This window comes from Drosophila ficusphila, unplaced genomic scaffold, assembly GCF_018152265.1.
Source record: "Drosophila ficusphila isolate 14025-0441.05 unplaced genomic scaffold, ASM1815226v1 contig_198, whole genome shotgun sequence".
Taxonomy (NCBI): domain Eukaryota; kingdom Metazoa; phylum Arthropoda; class Insecta; order Diptera; family Drosophilidae; genus Drosophila; species Drosophila ficusphila.
The window spans coordinates 1,754,246-1,776,387 of record NW_025064092.1 but is presented as its reverse complement, the minus strand read 5'-3'; the positions used below and the strand labels follow the sequence as shown (position 1 = coordinate 1,776,387).

Genomic DNA, 22,142 nt, shown 5'->3' with positions numbered 1-22,142 from the left:
GACCGAGTGATGGCATCGGAGCACAGTTTTAAAAAGCTAAAAAAATTTTTAACTAAAATTAAGCAAAAGGAGCTTTAATTTCTATATTACATTTACTATTCTTTTATATAAATTTATTTTTTTTTTTTTAATACACTTCTACTAATTTTTAACTAAAATACAACTTATCTGTATTTTATAGGACTACAGCAGTAAAACTTTTACCGCATTTATGTCTGGAAATACTATATTTGTTTTTGTTCTTTAAATAATACCAATTAAGTTCGAACTTGTGAATAAAACTAATAAACTGAAATTTTTACGCTTAAGTATCATGAAGCTACATTTGGGTAAAATATCAATGTAACGGTCTTCACATTGTGACGAAGCGTACTGATCGAGTCTTATAATACACATCTACAGAATGGAACAGAAAAATGAATAAAGGGTCAGTAAGCCCTTCCAAAAAATAAGCAAATATGTGTATGATTTTGATTTAAATAATTAGTTTTTGCTTTATTTGGAAGTACAAAGAAATATGGTGAAAATTTGCGCACAGCTAACAAAGTTCTCAGTGGCTGGTCACACTAAACGGGGGTAAACAAAACTTGTGTTGTTTATTGGCGATTTATTTTGATTGGGCAGGAGTAGAGTTGGCCCAAAAGGGGGCAAAAAGGCCATGTCGAAGCTGAGCGACACCAAAATCCCGATCACGGAGTTTCTAGAGGCGTACCGCCGTCAGCCGTGCCTCTACAATACACTGCTGGACACCTACAAAAATCGGGTGTCCCGGGAGGAAGCATACGAGGCGATAATTCGCGCCCTGAAAATCCCTCAACTGACGGTGGTGGACATCAAGCTAAAGATCAAGAGCGTTCGCACCGTCTACTCCAAGGAGCTGCGTATCTGGATGCGCGAAAAGGAACTGGGCAGGAGCTATGAGCCGAAGTTGTTTTGGTTCAAGTTGGCAGACTCCTTTCTGCGCTCCGTTTCGCTGTCCCATTGCAAAAGGGTTAGATTTGGTTTGTCGTTTCGGTTCTTATGGGTAATGTGTACCTCTTTTCACCCGCAGTCGAAAAACAAGCATTCCGGTGCTCCCCAAACGCCAGTTAAAACGGAGGAATCGCTGGTGCCCTCGAGTAAACTGCTCTTCACTGCCGCCGCGGATATAAGTATGAGCGAAGATGCTCTTGAGGAGGAAGATGAGCAAGCTGATGGCGAGCCGGAGGAGTGTCTGCCGGACAATGGCAAAGCTCCGGCAAACAACTGTATCATTTCGTTGGCCACGGAAACCACTCGTAGCGGCAAGCCCGAGGTAATAATCGATGATTCTTCACTCTGTTTGGTGGAGCAGCAGCAACATCATAATCAGGCGCAAACCCAACAGCTCCCGGTCACGCCGGTACAACGTAAACTAAAATATAACCCAAGTCTGGATTCTGCCGGGGAGGATGAGTTGATGATTTTCGGACAGAGCATTGCCTCCCAGCTGCGCACTATCACGGACTCATATTCCCGGTCGGTAGCCAAACTGCGCATTCAGCAGGTGCTTTTTGAGGCTGAAACCGGACAGTTTCAGAGCACCGAGGTCAACAGTACACAGCTTCAGCATACCTTCTAATCCATAAGCCTAGATTTAAGACATCTAGTATGTGTATTTACGTTCTTATGTTATATTTTTGCTCAGTTATGGAAGTATCTTTGCTTAGAATAAGCCAATTTCCCAGGGGTATTTTCAACCTGTCTGTCGTTCAGTGTTTAAAGTCTTGTTCATTCCAATATTTGACCATTTAGTTTAAATTGTAAATATGCCTTTTAATATACATATATACTGTAAGCAATAGAATCCGAAGTGGATAAGGTAGTTGGAGCAAAATTTGGCAAAGAGTTGTAAAACCGTTAGCAACCATGTAAGTTAAACAACAAAAAAACGTGTACAAATAACATGAGTAATCATTTTTTATTGTTTTCCTTAAAACATTTTCGAAATAATATTTAAAAACAGTACAAACTTCTGCATAAATAAACAAATTGTAAATATTCATTTTAAATATTCATTGTTTCTAAAACAAAAAAAAATATATTAAAAATTAAGCAAACTATCGAATTTTGTGTAATTTTCGTTCGAAAATTAAAATGTTTTTTTTCTGTCACCATTACTTATTATATTAATTATTTTTATAAATTAGTGCCGTCACAATAATCCTCAAGTTATAACATTATTAACTTCAGTTGGTAGTAATATCAAGTAATATAAATCGGTTTGTTATAAGAACTATCGATATTTCATTTTACCTTAAATTTTTATTTTATAAAATTAGAAACATTGTTGAGTAACTTTTTATTTTTTTGTAATCAAACCTTTGTATTAGAATAGCATGTATCACATAAATACACGTAAAGTCAATTTTAATTTGAAGTCTCCAAGCTGCGATTTTTTTTTTAATTTCGCTATCGATAGCTATTGGTAGACAATAACGACTGCAATTTTTTCGTGGCCGCGGATCTAATCGCATGCGGTGCTTGGTCACACTATTTATGCTTGCATTTGTCAGTGGAAATTTCATTTCACAAAACCGAGATTGTTAAATTAACCAAATTAGAGCGCTATTGACCGAAAGAAAAATAGCAGCAATATGCTGCAGTTTAATATAATTGTGAGTATCGCCAGTTGCATTTTCGAGAACCCACACACACGGGCCAGTTCGAGCACACCCGACACACACTGGCAAACACAAACGCACACAGACAAATTCTCACCCATTGCATTGTTTCTGTTCTGACTGTGGCAATTTCTTTTCGCTGGTCTCTTTCTTTTTTTTGTTGTATTACAGCTAGGGTAATTTTCTTCAAGTTTTTTTATACGCCGTATATATTCGTGTGTGAAAAAATAAAGTATGCTTCCTAAAACAGCCCTGAAAGGGAGAAAAAGTGCATTGGTGAGTGGTGGGGAGAGAGTTTTTGTTGTTGTTGTGGCTGCTAGTGCTGCAATAATGAAAATTCGGTGAAGCAGACACACATACACTTATAGACTTCTCATTTTCACTTGTTTATTGTGAATTAAGGGGAAATTGGCGTAAAAAGAGTGTTTTTTCAAGCAGACGCATGCTCTGCTACCTGTGTGTGTGCGTGTGTGTATGCGGGGAAAAGGAGTTTGGTGCAGTCTCCTGTTTTGTTGTTGTGCCAACCTTGACTTACGCATCTCTCCTCCGTCTCCTCTTTTTCGCTCATTTTCGCTCCTCACTCTCTTCGCCTTGCACCTTTCTGCGCTTGGCGCTCATTTGACATTTTGCTCAAACATGTTGCGTTTGACATGTGTGTGTGTGTGTGTTAATGTGTGTGAAAGAAAATAGTGCAAAACAACAATTGAATCGGATATCCAAGTCGTACACCTTATTTCTATATAACCCGAAAACGCAACAACAAAAGTCTGTTAATGCGCGCGCGCTCTGTTTAGTTTTGGCTTTTTGTTGTCTTCCCTGTTGTTTTTCCCGTTCTTTGCGCTGTTGCCAGTTGGAAATTACTGTCCAATTGGCTTGGCTCAGCTGACAAGTGCAGTTAGCCCCCCAGCCACCTAAACTTCAAACCCCCCGAAGTAACCCCATCACACTCCCATCGCCTTTTACTGTCAAAAATTTGAAAAAGATTTGTTGAACTGGAATCGCTAAATCATGTCCATTTAAATTGTCGCACAAGCGTGTGCCTAGTGTTTAGTTTCGGATTTTTTTTTAGATATTTTTTTTTTATATATTTTCATAATAGTAGTTTTTAACTATTAATCAAATCGTTCAAAATTCATTTGCAGCTTATTGAACGCGCTGACGTATACCTTTAAAACCAATATTAAATGCCCAACCTATAAGCAATCGACGCCCTTTTCGCCACAAACCACCCAATTTCAACATACACGACATCTAACCACTATTAGACACTCTTGTCACTGAAACACCGGAAGTAGAAGAAACACAAAGACGAGGAGGAGCATCAACACCACCACCGAATCGCCCAGTGGTGGCCACCTGCTGCTCCAGTAGCACCAGGACCAGGACCAACAACAACTGTCGCGATGAAGGTGGACACGGTGAAGCTAAAGAAGGGCTCCTCTGAGCTGACGGCCGAGTGCCGCGAGCTCATCGACGAGCTGACCAAGCGGCGCACTCGGGCCGAGCTGCTCGAGTTCCTCGACACCGTCCACGTTTGGATCTACGGCAAATGCGAGCTGTACCACTGGATCGAAATTCTCGATCGGTTCGACAAGATCCTCGAGGAGGCATCGCGCCATGTCAACGCCAATGAGTTCGTGCTGCAGTGCGACACCAATTTCCAGGAAACGGTAAATAAATCATTTTCTATGTCCATACCCTATGCTTTAAGCTGGAAGAATTATACGGAACTAGTGAATTCTGTAAAGACAATATACCAAGAAGTATTGCAGAACTATTTGTAATGATAAAACCCTACAGATGGTTTACGTTGCTTCTGAAGAAGTTGTTATTCAAGTCGAAATTGATCCTGTTCTAGGAACGTGAAGCCTAAACCGACCTTTTAGGTCTTAAAACAATAGATATCGGATAAAGCGCTACGGGGGAACCTGTGCAATACACTGATTTTCTAATATCTAAATACCATTTATCTCAACAGGACGTCACACTGCTGCTGCACGTACTTAACTTCACCACACTGCTGATCGAGCACTCGTTCTCGCGTCACCTGTACAACTCCATAGAGCACTTGACGGTGCTGCTCTCCTCACAGAACATGGACATTGTCCTGGCCGTCCTCAATCTGCTTTATATGTTTTCCAAGCGCAGCAACTTCATTCCCCGCCTGCCGTTTGAGAAAAAGGAGCTGCTGATCGTTAAGCTCTTCAACATAGCAGAGGTGGTGGTTTATTATATCGTTAGTTTGTTCTACTTACTTATAATATTTTTTTTTATTTAGCGCTGGGGCGATCCCAACTACGGTCTGTCGCTCAAGGACTGCTGCATTGGCGAGCCAAAGCTGGAATTCCTCTACCAGCTGTGCATCGACTATGTGGACGAGCACGGTCAGGCTGCCCAGCTGGAAATACCGGACATGATGGACCTCTGTCGCACGACACCGGCTCCCGAGGTGATCAAAACGATTGCCGGACAGATCTCAAAGCCCAGTGAGGCAATCAAGGTGCGTTCATCAACTATACAAAATACAATGATTATACGCTGACTTGTCACTTGATTTCATTTTTCAGATGCGCATTGCACATCGAGTGCGCTTGATCTCAGGCTTCAACAACTATAAGCTGCGCCTCCAGTTTGTCCAGGCGCGTCTGCAGGCCGTCTCCATTCTGATCTATTCGAATGCCCTGCAGGACAACACGGACAAGGTGTTGTATGCCGGCTTTGGCGAGGAGCTGTGCGAACTGATCGACAAGGAGGACGTGCACTTGGTGGAGATCCGGGCGGCAGTGTTGCGCACCCTCACCTCGATGCTGCACTTTGATCGCAATCCGAATGTGCCCAGGTAAGTGATCGATTGCGGCCGTCTGGCCTGTGGATTTGCCCCTGATAATTGCTTCATTCCTTCTCCCCAATGCTTTCTGTGCAGCAGGGCCGGGTCGCGTCTGATGAAGATCGTCCACTACACAGGTGCCGAGCGGCAGGGCGGGACGTTACCCTTGTTGGTTCGCGACTGCATAGAGAATTTGACAACACACGGCCTCACCGAGCGCTATCCGCTTATCCTGGCCACCTCGCTCTTCTCACTGCTTTACCATCTGGCCAGCTACGAAATGGGTGGCTCGGCCCTGGTCAAGAGCGGCATGATGCAGTCGCTGCTCTGTGTGATCAGCTGGCCGGGAGTCGACCTCGAGCACATCACGTTCGTGACGCGAGCGGTGCGAGTGATTGACCTGATCACCAACATCGACATCGCTCGCTTCCACCAGAACAACGGACTCAATGTGTTCATCGACCGCCTGGAGAAGGAGATTAAGAGCTGCTGCAAGGCACTGGCCGATATCGGCATTACCCTGAAGGAATCGACGCTGCGCGACGATCACAAGCTGGACACCTCGCTCGACCAAGTCGACGAAGATGTGGAAGGTGAGTGGCAATAAAATAGAATTCCTTAGCATCTATTATTTCTTAGCTTAAACGATTCCCCCCAATGGGTTAAACAGATAGATATCTTTATATTTGATATGTAAACACAAAATCACAGTTCATAACACATCTCCTGGTTACTCTTTTCACCTTTTCGCAGACGGACACGGAGAGAATACCTCGGTGACCAGTGGCAATGGATCGCCGCGGCGCGAGAACTCAAACGAAGCTGTGAGTGGAGGCGCCAGTAGCAGTGCCTATCGGGCCTACCACGAGCACAGTGGTGGATCGGGCTCAGGAGCGGGACTCCTGGACATTGGCGGAGCACGCAGCTTGGCAGGCGGCAATGGCAGCGGCGGAGAAGCGGCTGGAACATCCGGATCGATTGCAGGCCTGATCAACAGAGACGGCAGCTCCACTCGCCAGCCGGCCACCATGTATCCGGCGAACAGCTACTACGCCCGTCCGCTGGCCGAGCGCAAGGCGGAGCTATCGTCGCAGCTGCCGAGCAGTTTGGCGCCGAAGAAGCCCTCCTGCGTCACCCAGCGGGCGGCGCTGCTCAAGTCGATGCTGAACTTCCTGAAGAAGAGCATACAGGATCACGCGCACTTCAGCAACATGCGCAACATCATGGAGACGAGTCTGACCCAATCGCTGCGCCACATCATCGCCAATGCGGAGTACTACGGACCGTCGCTCTTTCTGCTGGCCACCGATGTGGTCACAGTGTACGTGTTTAACGAGCCCTCGCTGCTCTCCTCGCTGCAGGACCTGGGCATAACCAGTGTGATGCTGAAGGCGCTGCTGCAGAAGGATGTGCCAGCCACGCGCGAAGTGCTGGGCTCCCTGCCCAATGTGTTTTCCGCCTTGTGCCTAAACGAGCGCGGACTGTTCGAGTTCCTGTCCTACGATCCGTTTGACAAGGTGCTGAAGGTGCTGCTCTCGCCGGACTATCTGGTGGCCATGCGGCGGCGCCGCTCCTCGGATCCGCTGGGCGACACCGCGACCAATTTGGGCAATGCCATGGATGATCTGATCAAACATCATCCGTACTTGCGGGCGGATGCCACGGAGGCGATTGTCCGGCTGCTCAATGAGCTGGTTCGCCTGGGATCCGATCCCAGCTTTATTTGCTGGCGAGCGAACAAGGAGAGCAGTGGCTCGGGCTCGGGATCGGGCAGTCATGGCGGGGCTCATCACGTGACATCGACGCCCTCGCCAATGGTCTTGGTGGCCGGTTCGAGCTCCACTTCGGTTCTGCAGGGAGCAGCGGATACGAACGACAGCAGCGGCGATGACGACGACGACGATGATGAGATGAGCTCGGCTTCGCAGCAGCAGCAGCAACCCACAACGCCGGGTCAGAGCGGAGGAGGAGGAGCCACCACGCCGAGGACACAGCAGGCAGGCGGAATCGGCGGAGGAGGAGGCGGAGGAGCAGCAGCGGGACAGCCGACGACCACATCGCAGGCCGTTAAAGTGGTGGCACCACCGGAACGGGAGGCCATCCCACTGATCGATTACATTCTCAACGTGATGAAGTTCATCGAGGCGATATTCAGCAACAGTCCCAACGGCGATCACTGTCGCGAGTTTGTGCTGCACGGCGGACTGAAGCCCATCCTGCAGCTGCTGTCGCTGCCCAATCTGCCGGTGGACTCGCCCGTCTCCACCACGTCGCAGGCGGTGGCCAATGTCTGCAAGGCCATACTGAGCCAGGCGCAGGAGACGAAGGTGCTGGACGTGGCCCTCAAGCAGCTGGCGGACATTGTGGCCCAGCTGAAGCCGCTGATCAAGCACTTCACCTTTCCCGGCGGCAGTGTCCTGCTCGCGGAGCTCGTCTGCTGCCAGCGGCTGGAGGATGGCTTCGCCAACGCCGAGTACACGCCCATTCTGCACAACATGAGCTTCGTCCATGGCTACGTGGTGATGCTGGTGCACCTCTGCCGGAATGCCAGCAACGACATGCGCTCCATTCTCCTCAAGCGCTGGGGGGTCAATCGCGAGACCGGGGTTCAGTTGCTCCAGCAGCTCGTCCAGTTGTACATCTCTCTGGTGTGGGAGAGCACGATCCTGTTGAACCTGTGCTCGGACGAGCCCACCCAGCATCCGGACCTGATTTGGGATGAGATCGCCGCCCAGATGTCGGCGGCAGCGGGCACCGCGGATCCGCTGACCGAAGCGGAACTCTCGCGGAAACTGGAGCGTGCCGCTGAATTCCGGACGAAGTACACGCCCGAGGAGCAGTTTCGCTACATCAAATCCCTGCTGGCGGCGAGCTCGCGCCTGGGCAGAGCCCTGGCCGAGCTGCTGGGAACGTTGGTGAAGCTATCGGTGGGATCGCCGCAGACACGACAGCGTCGCATCAACGATTTGATCAGCAATATCAACAAAGTTCCTACGCCCGAGGCCCGTGAAATCGCCCGCATCCTCAGCTCGATCCTGGTGAACGGCTTCAGTCACGAGAGCATCCTGCCCAAGCCGGTGCCGAAGCTGAAGCTCACCTTCCTCATCTGCTCGGTGGGATTCACGGGGCCGATGCTGTTCGACGACAAGCGCAGCGCCTTCCACCTGATGATCTCGCAGTTCTGCGCGGAGAACGGACTGAAGGCCTTCTTCGAGATGTTCTACTGGGCGCTCTCGCTGGACAACGTCTCGCAGAAGTTCGACTTCGACCAGTGGGCCTCGATGGAGGACCTGATGCAGTCGCACGAGGACGACAAGCGCGACTGTCCGGAGGGCACCGGCGAGTTCCTCGACGCCTGGCTGCAGCTGCTCGAGAAGATGGTCAATCCGCGCGCCATGCTCGAATCGCCGTACACGATGAGTCCGCGCCTCAACTACCTGCCCGACTCGGTGCCGTTCGAGCCGGTCTTCTACCTGATCCACATCCACCAGCTGGCCATGCAAGCACTGCGCAGAATCTGGGCCCGTCGCCCGATTCCGAACTACGGACCGAGCATGTTCGAGACCATGATTCTGATCCTCAAGCACATGATTAAGTCGCACCAGATGCTCCTCGATCGCTACAACACGCGCATGAAGGAGATCAAGTTCGAGAACCTCTACATCCGCAGCACGGACGACGGCCTCAATGCGGACCACGTCAAGGTGCTGACGGACATGGGCTTCATGCACTACCACGTCGTGGAGGCGCTGCGGACGAACGCCTCGCTGGAGGAGGCCACCGATTACCTGCTCAACAACCCGGAGGCCAGTGCTCTGTCCACACTGACCACGGGACCGCACCACCCGCCGCCGCCACCGCCGTCGTCGGCCGCCACAATGGACATCGACATGGACGCCCCCGCCGACGGGGAATCGGCACAGGGGGCAAATCCTCGGGTGCCGCCAGCTCCTCCAGCTACGACTACAAGCACCTCAAGCTGATGCCGGCGCTGATCTTCGATCGCTTCTGCGACGAGGCCATCTCGCGGGCCTTCGAGTTCATGGAGGCGATCCCGGACACGGTGACCAGTGCCGCCGACCTGATAGCCGTGCTCTACAGACGCCACAACCACCTGAACAAGCAGGTGTTCGTGACCAACTTCGTGCGCAACATCATCGAGTGGGTGGACTTTACGCTGCAGCTCTTCGAGCCGCCGCCCGGCAAGGTGGGTGGTGCATCGAAGGCCTCCCGCCTGGAGGAGTGTCTCACGGGCATGACGGCCACCCGGCTGTTTGTGCGTCTCAAGACGTCGACGCTGCTGCTGGAGGAGAACTACAGCGACATGCACCGTCCGCTGGTAGAGGCGATAACCGCCCAGGACGCCATGGTGTCGCTGGTCAAGCTGCTCGACTGCATGAGCCAGTGGATGCTGGAGCAGTCTTCCGACACGAACTCCTCCTCCGCCGGCGGGCAGCGGGCGACGGTGCCGCGCTGGGTGCAGAACCTGGTGGATCTAATCGACGCCATCGACAGCATCAGCCACATCCTGCAGCGCAAGGCGAACATGCGGGCGGTGAGCAGCGACGTTTGGCGCTGGTACGACGCCTCCACCGGCAAGTGGAACGCCTACTCGGAGGCCAACAACGAGCTGATCCGGAACGCGTACGCCGCCGGCGAGCGGTGGCTGCACATCAACATCGGACGGCAGCGGTGCACGGTGAGCCTGAACTGCATGCAGCAGGTGAGCGAGGCGTCCGGCACCCATCGTCCCGTCTGTCCGGCCCTCAAGCTGAGCGAGGCCATCAACACGCTGAAGAACCCGATGGCCCTGCACAAGGTGGAGCACCTGCTGAACCGCATCGTGCGCACCGCGCCCGACGGCTCCGGCACCGTCAACTCGGACGAGCTGATCTCCCTGCGCCAGCTGGTCAACATCACCGATGGCCAGCACCAACAGCAGCCGGAGACGCCGCCCACCAACGAGGAGGCCGGTGAGGATGGTAGTCCCACGGGGGAGCCAGCAGCGGATCCCCGCCAGCGGCCATGACGACGCGCAGCAAGGCGCGCCAGAAGAACGCGGCGGCAGCCGCTGCGGCCAAGGTGAAGTCCCAGTCCCAGGGAGGCTCACCGCCGATACCCAAGCGCACCCAGAAGATCATCCTGAACGAGGAGCACGTGGGCCTGAGCAAGTTCGACTGCGGCCGCATCATCGGCAGCATTGTCGATCTCCTGCAGCCGTCGCACCTGATGCTCAACGACACGAAGCTCTCCCTGCTGCGACTCTGTGCGCGCTTGACCAGGAACTACGACAACGCCCAGGTGTTCATCCAGCGGGGCGGAGTGCGGATGCTGCTGCACCTGCAGCAGGCCTGCAGCTTCATGGGCTTCCCCACGTACGCGAACATCATACTGCGCCACGTCCTGGAGGCGCCGCCCGTGCTCCAGGAGGCCATGGAACGGGTGCTGGGCATGCGGGCCGCCGGCATTGTGCCGGTTGGCCACCGGGACCTCATCTACGTGCTCACCCAGGTCTCGTCGGCGGTGTCGCGCAATCCGCAGATCTTCGTGGCCGCCGCCAAGGAGATGCTCAAGGGCGAGTACCTGCTCAACTCGGCCAACTCGGCGATGGCCGACGATGCCCGGGTGATGGTCAAGTCCAAGTTTGGCCAGCACCCGACGGCGGCTGCCGGCGGAGCCACGCCCAATTCCCAGACACCAACGCCGCCGCCGCCAGCGGCGAAGGACGAGCTCAAGGACGATCCCCAGGTGCAGTCGTCGGTGTCCGTGCTCAAGGATCTGCTGCACGGACTGGTGCAGCCGTGCTGGCACTACGGCGGCACCGGATCCTCGGATCGTGGTCAGGGCGCCGCCGGTGAGCTACTGCAGCCGGATCAGCAGCCAGAAGTCGGCGGGCAGCAGGGATCGCACGACAAGGAGTTGTACTTCCGCTTCCAGGAAACACCCGCGCCCGTCACGAACAAGAAGCAATCCTCCGGCGGCGGAGCAGGAGGAGGAGCAGCTGCTGGCCAAGCTCAGGCGACGGAGAAGTTCGAGCCGTGCTGCTGCACGTGGCACATCCCGACCAGCGGGCACACGCACGCCAAGCCGACCATTTCGCGGGCCACGCTCCTGAAGCTCCTGGCCGATTCCACGCGAGCCTACCAGTCGCTGGTGCCGCGCGTCCTCCTGTCGCACGTCTACACGCCGGCGGACAGTCCGCTGATCACCGGACCGCAACAGACGTTCCTGGGCGTCCTGCTCGACCGCTTCCTGCCGATCACCCAGCGCCACCATGTGCCCGAGGTGAGCACCATGACCCGGGTGCTGATCTGCTCCCTCTCCGATTGCTACCAGCAGCCGGGCGTCCAGGTGCACGTGGCCGAGGAGCTGCACGCGGCGGTGGCCCGGGCCCTGGCCCAGCCGGACTCCGCCGAGAAGCACACCCGTCTCCAGGTGCTGATGAGCCTGTACCCCAACCTGATCGAATCCCCGATGCTGTACGACAAGGTGCACATGCACCGGAACAACATGTACCGGGTGCTGCTGCGCCAGGGCGTGATGACCTACCTGACCAAGGTGGCCCAGTACAAGGACCTGTCCAACCACAACACGCTCAGCACCCTGGCGGCCATCCTGCGACCCATGGAGATCCTGCTGCGGTTCAGCGTCTCCACCACAACGCTCGGCTCGAAGCGAATCCTCTTCGGCGGCGGCGGCGGCGTGGGCGGAGCCAATGGCACCGGGAATGGCAACGGAGCCGGCGGTGGCAGTGGCACCGGTCCGGGAGCCGGCAACACCTACGGCACCATCATCAACCGGCGGCTGTATCCCCGCCTGGCTGCCCGTTCGGCGGTCACTGCCGCCGTGGAGCGATCCAATGCCATGGGCGGCGAGCACGTGCTGCGCGACATCATCCGCAATGTGCTGTCCGATCGCCGGCACGCCTTCGAGTTCATCTTTAACTCGGACGAGATGGCCGTCGACTCGGAGGACTCGCCGGCAGCCACGGCCCGGGGATTGGGCGGCCGGGTTGGCTCCGGGATGAGTGGCCTCGAAGGCAGCATTTCGGGAGGAGGATCCGTGGGCGGAGGCACTGCAGCCGTCATCGATGTGGTCGAGGAGCGGAGCAATGGCGGCGATACCAACGATCCGCCGGCCACCGTTAGCTCCGGATCATCGGCCGTGGGTCAATCCTCGGCCGGCGGCGGTCCCGTTCGGCCGGTGCTCAACTTCGATCAGCTGTGGGACGATTTCCTGCAGAGCGAGGGACTGCGCTTGGCCTCGCGAAGCGGCAGTGGCCAGGGATCCGGAGGTGGAGCCGGCGGAGCTGGTTCCAGTGGCCAGCAGAACGGAGGCAATGCCGCGGCCGGCTCGACCAACTCGGGCAGCAACTCGGGCAGCGGTGATCCTCGCCTGCGCACCAATCCCGACGTGGATGTGGGCGGCAGCAATGGCGCCGGCGGCAGCGGTGGAGCCAGTGCATCCAACTCCGGGGCTGTGAACGACAACGGAATCGGAGGCGGCGGTGGCAGTGATGGCGCGTCCACCTCATCCGAAACGGGAGCTCCGAGCGGAGCGCGCGACATGAACGCCTCGCTGCTGGGCGATGTCAGCACCTCGGAGTCCGACTCGGACGCCTCCACGGAGAACGACGAGCGGAACGAGGAGGACGAGGACGAGGACGACGACGCACCCGACGAGGATGTGGACGAGCACAGCGAGACGGACGTGGATGAGGAGCGACCGCGCCAGTTTATCGAGGTGTACGACGACATCTTTGAGCCGGAGTCCTCGGATACGGCGTCCAACGATGCGGATGTCGATAACGACGACGATGACGACGAGGATGAGGACGATGTGGACGACGACGATGATGACGACGAGGACAACGACGACGAGGATCGCGAGGAGGGTCAGAGCGCAATGGACGCGGAGTTGGACAACCAAATAGACATCGCCCTCGCTCTCGTCTCCTCCAACAGTCGTCCGCGACGCAGTGCAGCGGTGAATGCCTCTGGCGATGGCCCATCCGCCAACAGGCCGAATCCCGATGACGAGGTGGACGACGAGGACGACGACGTCGATGCCGATCCCGATGGCGATCCGGATGTGGATCCCATCGGCGGACCAGCCACCGCCCAGGCGGAGGCCTATCTGTACGAGCGATTGGGCAGCGGCTTGATGCCCACACCGCCAGTGGGTTTCCGTGTGCGGATGAACAGCTCGATCGCCCAGCCGCTGGACATTGACGTGAATGGCGGCAACGGCGGCGGCGGCGGTGGCAGCGGTGCGGGAGCCATTGGATCGGCTGGCGGCTCCGGCAGAGGTTCATCGACGGCGGGAACAACGGCCAGCATTGGAGCCATCGCCTCGGCGGCGCTGCGTCCCTCATCCGGATCGTGGATGGCACCGGACTTCAATTTCATCGGCGTGTCGGGCGGAGCGAGCGGTTCGGGCGGAGGAGCCTCCGGCAGTGGATCGGCCAATGCCAACGGAGGCGAGGTGAACGCCTTCCTCACGCCCTCCATGTCGCAGCTGGAGCGCACAGGTGGCGCCTCCGGCAGTGGCCAGAACATGAGCAATCTGCTCGACGAACAGCCGTCGGTGGCTGGCGGTGGCGGCAGTGGAGGGGGCTCGGCCTCCGGAGGCGGTGGCGCCGGCGGAGGAGGAGGCGGCGGCACGAGTGGAGGAGGAACCTCCGGCCAGCATCCCAATGCCACGCTCTGCACGAACGGAGTGCGCAGGCGACTGCTCTACCTGGACCAGCAGTACTGTGTGTGCATGCCCACGCACCAGAATCCCACGGAGGAGACCCAGATGGAGACCTTCACTCAGGACGGTGAGTTTTGGAGTGCCGCTTCCCCCTCTGAAAACGATAAACTAACGGGGATTTTATTTACAGCTCTCCACTGGTGGCTCGAGGAGGCCACACTCCTGGACATGGAGAGCCAGACGGACGCCTGCCTGTACGCCGCCCACTTCCTGCTGCCGCACCTCATCAAGGAGCTGAAGATCACGAACCACCAGCGCAAGCAGGATGACGCCACTCGCCCAACGGCCACCAATTCTACGGCATCGGCTCCGGTGTCCAATGCATCTGCAGCCGGAAGTGCCGGAGCCGGCACAACCACCCCGAACACATCGACAGCAGCGGGTTCGGGTGGTGCCTCAATGGCGTCCAGCATACTGGCGAATGCCGTGGTCGCTGGACCGGGAAGCAACAGCGGCAGCAGCAGCAGCGGCGGCATGGTGGTGCCACCGGTGGCCGCCTCCGCAACGGGAGGCACCCGTCGCAGTTCGATTCCCGTGCTCATTCCCTCGAGTTTCGGTTCGAACAACAGCATCAGCAGCAGCGCCACAAATGCAGCGGGAGGAGCCTCTGGTGGCGATGCTGCAGCAGCCACAGCGGGTGCAACCACCAGCCCCTTCGTACTCACAACCAGTGAGTACCGCCATCCTGAACTCGCTTTTAAACCATTGCTCCTTGCTAATTGAAACCCGTCTCCTTGCAGCGTCCATGGGCGGCAGTGGATCTCTGGAGCCGCTGACCACGTCACGCACGCAGCGTCAGCGTCCGATGCGCCAGCACAACCAGCTGCCCTTCAACATCTACGCCGAAATCGACCTGACCAACGAGCAGGATAGCCAGGGTGCCACGTCGACCAACTCGACAACTGGAACACCAACCGATGGAGCTGCGGCAGTGGCGGCGGCGGCGGAACCACAGCCACAGCAGAACTCCACTTCCAATTCGGCGGGGGCGCAGGTGCCGGTGCTTCAGCAGCATCAGCGCCATCCGCCGGTGCCGCTCCTGCCGTCCAGCGGAAGACCATCGCGACCCCATTCGCGTCTCGACGAGGCGGAGCTGCTCCTCCTGCAGGTACACTTAATACGTGGAATATCCCCCTGCTGAGATAACCAATTAATCAACCAATTAATCTGCTCCTTTAGCTGGCCGATCGCCAGGCTGTGCGCAACCGCCTGCAAGTCTCCAGCGGACACACCAACTCCTCGCGCACCTCGGGATCGGCGCTGATCAACGCCCGACCCAACCGGGATCTGCCCGGCCGTTTGCAGCGTCTCGTCCAGGCGCACGTATCCATTTCGGGCCGTGGCAGTGGGTCCAGTGGCTCGACGCCAGCACCGACGCTCGTCTCCATGCCAACGCCCATTTCCAGTGCGGCCCTGGAGCAGCTGAATGTCAGCGCCCCGGATGTCGTGGGCAACGAGCGAAGCTTCACCCTGCCGCCGTCGCTGGAGGTGGATGTGGACGTGCTGCCTGGGATACTGGACATGCCGCAGCAGGAGGCTCAGGGATCGGCCGAGGAGGATCAGCTGCTGTTGCCGCCACCGCCGCCGGCCATCGATACGGGCCCGTTGGTCCTGGCCGAGGATGATCTGTGGCTCGGGGCGCTGATTGGTGTGCGAACCAGAGAGGATTCCCCCGTTCCAGCAGCAGCTGCAGCTGCAGTGGGAGCCACAGAGGCTGTCAACAATGAGGCCGGTCAAGCAACGAATCAGTCGACAGAAAGTGTGGAGACTGCTGCTCCCACAAGCCAGAGCGCTGCCCAGGCAGCCGCAGAGGTTCCTCCGGTGGAATCGGGAGGAGCAGAAGGAACTGCCAGCTCGGCCAGTACCCAAACACCAGCTGCAACGGAGGAAGCTGCGGCGGCAGGAGGAGCGAGTGCCTCAGCAGCGACAGCGCCGGCGACAACCGCCACCACCACAACTACAACCATAACGGACATGAGTCCCGAGGTGCGGGCCGCTCTCGGCGATCTGGAGGTGCCCGAGGGCGTGGATCCCTCGTTCCTGGCCGCCCTGCCCAGCGAGATGCGCGAGGAGGTGATCCAGGAGCATCTGCGCATGCAGCGCATCCGCCAGCGGGCGCAGCAGAATGCGATTCAGATCGCCCACGACTCGCTGGTCGAGGTGAATCCCGAGTTTCTGGCCGCTCTGCCGCTGAACATCCAGTCGGAGGTCCTGATGCAGCAGCGAATCGAACAGCAGCGCCAGGCGGCGCAGACCGCCAATCCCGAGGATCCCGTGGACACGGCCGCCTTCTTCCAGAACCTTCCCGAAGCTCTACGCCAGGCGGTGGGTTTAAACATTTGGTTTTCCTCCTTCAAGGGTGTTGAATGTAGTACGTTCTCTGTTCTTACAGATTTTAACCGACATGGAGGAGTCGCAGATAGCCAGTTTACCGCCCGAGTTGGCTGCGGAGGCCCAGTTTCTGCGTCGCGACTGGGAGTCGCGCAACGGTGCCCGCCTGGACACTCATCCCGCCAGCAATGCGTTGTGTAAGTTCTCGCTTTTGATTAATTAATTAATTAGCTCATTAATCGAAATAAATCTTCTGCCCTTTAACAGCACGTTTCCAGAGCACGCTGCAAAGTCTGGACGAGGCGCGCTGGCACAGCTCCATTTGGTACGACGCCAGTGGCAATGCCCAGCCGCAGCACCACCAGCACACGACCATCGTGCACCACCACGCCCATCCGCACCACGCGCCGACGATGGGCAAGCCACTGGCCCTGCTGATGATGGAGGACGAGAACATCCTGCTCGATCCGGACTCGCTGGCCACCCTCCTGCTCTTCCTGTTCGTGGAGGATCAGAAGATGAACAGCATGCGGCTGCACCGCGTCATCCGCAACCTGTGCCACCACGAGCCCACCCGCGACTGGATAATCAGCGCCCTGATCAGCATCGTCCAGAAGACGAACGAGGACAATGCGAACTTTGGCGCTGGCCAGGCGGGCGGCAAGCCCGAGTGGCTGAAGTTGCGCGTGGACGCCGCCTTTGGCTACAAGAGCAACATCTTCCTAATCAACAAGCTGTACGAGGGCAGTGCCCGGAGCATCAGCATCAATCCGCAGGCGGCGCAGATGATTGTGCGCAACTGTCTGGACCTGCTGTTCGTGCTGGCCAAGCACTATCCGTCCAGCTTTGTGCCCTACAATCGCGAGGTGAAGGCCAGGCGCATTTTGAGCGCAGTATTCGGCATGCCATCGCCAACGGCGGCAGCCGGAACAGGCGGAGGATCATCAGCGGCAGGCGGGGGAACAGGAGTTCCGGGCGGACGTCTGTCCGACGATGATCCCCCCGGCGGAACACTGGACTTCCGCTCGCGTTTCTGCCGCTATCAGGTGGCCAATCGCTTGCGCGGCATCCTCGACGATCATCCTGCCCCGAAGCCAGCGTCACCCTTGGACGAGGCTCCCTCCACATCGAAGGCGGCCGCAGCCAAGGCAGCCGCCACGGCAAAGGTGTCGCCCGGCGGACAGAACCTGCCCACGGTGCCGTACCAGACGAATGCCAAGAACTTCTGGGATGTGGTGCTCAACATTGACAGACAGACCCAAGTGCGATTGGCCAATGTGGCCCAGTTTCCGCTCACCTCGCAGCCGGCGTGGGAATGGCAGGCGAACACAGCAGACTTCCTGTCCTTCACCGACTCGCCCTTTGGCCAGCTGCTGGAGATGCTGCCCTACAAGGTGATCTGCCGGTCGCCACATCTCACCGACATGCTGGTCAAGCTGCTGGCCTCGCTCAGCACCGAGCTGCCCAAGGAGGAGGAGCAGTTGCCGCTGACCGACCAGATGCCCACGCTGATACCGATTGGACAGGCGGCGGCGGCGGCGGCCGCATCCGCAGCTGCATCCGACTCCAACTCCCAACCGAATGCAACCGAGATCGGTGACGGACTGGCGGCCAACAGCGAAGAGCAGGCCGCGCCGGGCAGCGGAAATCCCGCCTCCGGTGACGGCAATGCGGCCGCTCCTCCGAAGCGCACCCAGCTGCCCACTTTGAGTGTGGCCCTGCCGGTGGCGCCATCGAAGCCGCGTCGCAAGATCTACGCCAAGAACTTCTCGCAGCTGCAGCTAGTCATCGAGGTGCTGACCCACCAGTGCGGCACCACCGAGGGCCTGGACAACGTGGCCAAGCTGATTGTCAATCTGACGCAGTGCTCGCAAGCCTCCAATGCGATCTTCATCCAGTACTTGACGGCGGCCATTCTGGGATTGGCCGAGGAGGTGCGTCAGGCGATTCAGATGCTGCTCAACGAGATTCGCATGTACAACATTCACAACGCTGCCCCAGTCTCCAGTCAGGCTGCCTCCACTTCCTCCGGAGCAGCAGCAGCAGCACCCTCAACATCAACTGTATCTGGAGCCAGTCTCCTGCCCAACTTGGCCGTCCACGAGGGCATCATGCAGGATCGCTTCACCGCCGAGCACGTGATCATTTCGGCGCCCAAGAACGCCAAACCCACGTGTGAACTGCAGCTGCCCTCCATGAAGAAGCTCATGTCGAGCTCCTCCGCCCAGCCGTACTTCCTGCGCACCCTGAAGATCTTCATGCAGGTGCGTGACATGTACGAGGCGCAGAATAGCACGCAGAACGGCGGCGGATCCGCCGGAGGGGCCGGTGACAACGAGGAGGACATCATCGACATCGTGGGCGATGGCGGCGCTTCCGGCGGCAGCAGTTCGGATATGGCGCCTGGATCGGCGAGCACAATATCACCGCCGCCTCCGATGGAAACCAACCAGACAATACACGATGGTGACGAGGACGAGGACGCCGATGGCGACGGCGATGGCGATGACGATGAGGCGAGCGCCCTGCCGGGAGTCGGTAACCAGGCGGCGACGGATGCTCACAAGCCGAACAAGCCCACCCTTAGCCAGATCCTCTGCCTGGATGTACTGTGGCACACGCTAAGCGAATGCCTTGTGGCGCTGGAGGAGTCCAAGGACGAGTTCGCCGTACTGGTGCTGCAGCCCACCGTGGAGGCGTTCTTCCTTATCCATGCCTCGAATCGCGGCGCGACCAAGAAGACGGGTCGCATAATCCCCACCGGATATGTGCCCTCCGGTCTGCGGGGAAGCGCGGCTGCCAGCGGTGGAATTGGAGGATTGGGAGCAGCCGCGTCGTCTGCCCATGAGCACAGTCCCTCGTTGGACGAGACCAGCAGCGCCAACACCCTCAGTTCGGCCAGTTTTGAGGGTAAGTTTGAGCTTACTTTTTATAATATTAAGAGTATGCCTAATTGTTTCCTTACGTAGATGAGCCGCGCATGCAGGATGCTTCGACAAACACGCCGCTTTCGACCAACAACGCCGCCAACACAGCGCTGAGCGCTCACGAGGCCCAGTTGCGGCAGGACCGACAGAAGTTCCTGCAGTTCGCCGAGAAGCACCGCACCGTGCTCAACCAGATCCTGCGCCAGTCTCCCACTCACTTGTCGGACGGTCCGTTTGCCGTCCTGGTCGATCACACGCGCATCCTCGACTTCGACGTCAAGCGAAAGTATTTCCAGACGGAGCTGGAGCGCCTGGACGAGGGCATCCGGCGCGAAGAGCACACGGTCAGTGTGCGTCGCGTTACCGTTTTCGAGGACTCATTCCGCGTCTTGTATCGCCTGGGTCCGGAGGAGTGGAAGAACCGCTTCTACATCGTGTTTGAGGGTGAGTTCTCGTTGGATTTCTACTGCATCCATTCTATATATTTATATTTGATTTCCTTATTTTAAAGATGAGGAAGGCCAGGACGCTGGCGGCCTGCTGCGCGAATGGTATGTGATCATATCCCGCGAGATCTTCAATCCGATGTACGCCTTGTTCTGCGTATCGCCCGGCGATCGCGTCACCTACATGATCAATCCCTCCAGTCATGCGAATCCTAATCACCTGAGCTACTTCAAGTTTGTCGGCCGCGTAATTGGTAAGGACACTGGGAGCACTCTTATTTGTTGGTCATTTTTTAAATGCTGTTTGAATTTCGTTTAATAGCCAAGGCTGTGCACGACAACAAACTGCTGGAGTGCTACTTCACCCGATCCTTCTACAAACACATCCTCGGCAAGCAGGTGAAGCACACGGACATGGAGTCGCAGGACTACGAGTTCTACAAGGGACTCGACTATCTTATGAAGAACGACATCTCCACTCTGGGCTACGAGCTGACCTTCTCCACCGAGGTGCAGGAGTTCGGTGTCACCCAGATCCGCGATCTCAAGCCCAACGGACGCGACACCGCCGTCACCGAGGAGAACAAGTTCGAGTACGTGCAGCTAGTGTGCCAGCTCAAGATGAGCGGCTCCATCCGACAACAGTGAGTACCCATCTAGAAATTACTCTTGGTCACGTGATTTAATTGCATTTTCCCTTACCAGATTGGACGCATTCCTCGAGGGCTTCTATGACATTATTCCAAAGCATTTAATTTCGATATTTAACGAACAGGAACTGGAGCTTCTCATATCCGGCCTGCCGGATATTGACATTGAAGATCTAAAGGCGAATACCGAGTACCATAAGTACACCTCTAAATCGGCCCAGGTAAAACCCCGTTTATATACTATATATATATATATCCTGCTATCCCGCTATCCCACTCTAAACCGTGATTTTCCTTGTATTCAGATTCAATGGTTCTGGCGTGCACTGCGCAGTTTCGACCAAGCAGACCGCGCCAAGTTCCTGCAGTTTGTCACGGGCACCTCGAAGGTGCCGTTGCAGGGCTTCGGCTCCCTGGAGGGCATGAACGGCATCCAAAAGTTCCAAATCCATCGCGACGATCGATCCACTGATCGCCTGCCTTGTGCGCACACATGGTAAGAACGAGTTATGCTTTAGGACTTAAAGCGGACTACAAAATTAGGAGCATTGCTATTGAAAACGACAACACTATTTATCAATTAATTAAAATTTCCCCTTTCTCGTGATCAGCTTCAACCAACTGGATCTGCCCATGTACAAGTCCTACGACAAGCTGCGGAGCTGCCTGCTGAAGGCCATACATGAGTGCTCCGAGGGCTTTGGCTTTGCCTAAACAGCACCACCAGTGGCAACTAGTCCAACCAGGCAACCGACCAGGACGCAACACTATTCCTAAAAAGCCTATAAGCACGGGCGAGACGACGAGTAATGCATAATTGATTTGAACAGAACAGCCACTGCAAATGTGCGATAGCGGCAACAAAAACTGCATACATACACAGTACATATAGTTATATAGTATATATAAAAATGTTGAATTAATTATTAATTTTCGCGCCTATATATATACAATATATATTTTCTTAAATTTTCAAAAGAAAAAACGGAAAAAATCTAAGGAACCTAAAAAAAAAAAACAACACAACTGATACAGACGCGAAACTGCATATTCGATTTAAAATTGTCTGCGTAACTCATCCTATTATATATTGTTTTGGAATCTATCCCTGTCGATTTGCACATTTTCATTAAAACAAAATTTATATAAAAATAATTCAATTTTACATATTTTTTTATTTATCTAAACACGAAACCGGTTAGCAAAGGATAAAACGTAGTATTTAGCAAGCGAATGCACATAAAAACACAGATTGTACACTTTGGTTTCTTGTTTACTTAAGTGAATTTACCGAAGATAAATGGGGAGGCAATGGTAAATAATGGATTAAAGTATTTTGATGTAAGAGAGATAAGTCCTTATGTTATGCATTTTATGTTTACTTTTGGAATAATGAGCCGCAGATGTAACTTAAAGATTGTGGAATAAAGTAAGAGTAAGCTCATTTATCATAATACATTTCTAGGAATTATATTTTTAGCGGGCTCATGATTAAACAATTTAAATGGGATTTAATTAAAGCAGTCGAATTTTAAAATTTAAATTACAAAACTATCGTGACAGTT

General features: G+C 55.4%; 2 protein-coding genes across 3 annotated transcripts; both read left to right on the top strand.

The window, feature by feature from the left end:
• The first annotated feature begins 562 nt into the window (after nt 1-562).
• LOC108094725 lies at nt 563-1,990 on the top strand. 2 transcript variants are annotated; one of them, XM_017195472.2, is made up of 3 exons: nt 563-991; nt 1,052-1,294; nt 1,367-1,990. In XM_017195472.2, exons 1-3 carry the CDS (start codon nt 659-661, stop codon nt 1,598-1,600), a joined length of 810 nt encoding a protein of 269 aa, XP_017050961.1. In that variant the 5' UTR covers nt 563-658; the 3' UTR covers nt 1,601-1,990. The 2 variants fall into 2 exon arrangements, with proteins under 2 accessions (XP_017050961.1, XP_017050960.1); XM_017195471.2 differs by having other exon boundaries at nt 1,052-1,989.
• Nucleotides 1,991-2,464: 474 nt separating this feature from the next.
• LOC108094592 (E3 ubiquitin-protein ligase HUWE1) lies at nt 2,465-21,737 on the top strand. Its single transcript, XM_017195221.2, is given in 20 exon segments — nt 2,465-2,636; nt 3,785-4,312; nt 4,621-4,860; nt 4,921-5,142; nt 5,210-5,481; nt 5,566-6,062; nt 6,223-9,395; nt 9,398-10,459; nt 10,462-14,290; nt 14,354-14,893; nt 14,964-15,331; nt 15,403-16,548; nt 16,616-16,751; nt 16,822-19,464; nt 19,524-19,925; nt 19,993-20,181; nt 20,250-20,571; nt 20,633-20,798; nt 20,883-21,073; nt 21,189-21,737. Coding segments are annotated over 19 exon segments (15,768 nt in total). The 5' UTR covers nt 2,465-2,636; nt 3,785-4,045; the 3' UTR covers nt 21,292-21,737.
• The last annotated feature ends 405 nt before the right edge of the window (nt 21,738-22,142 follow it).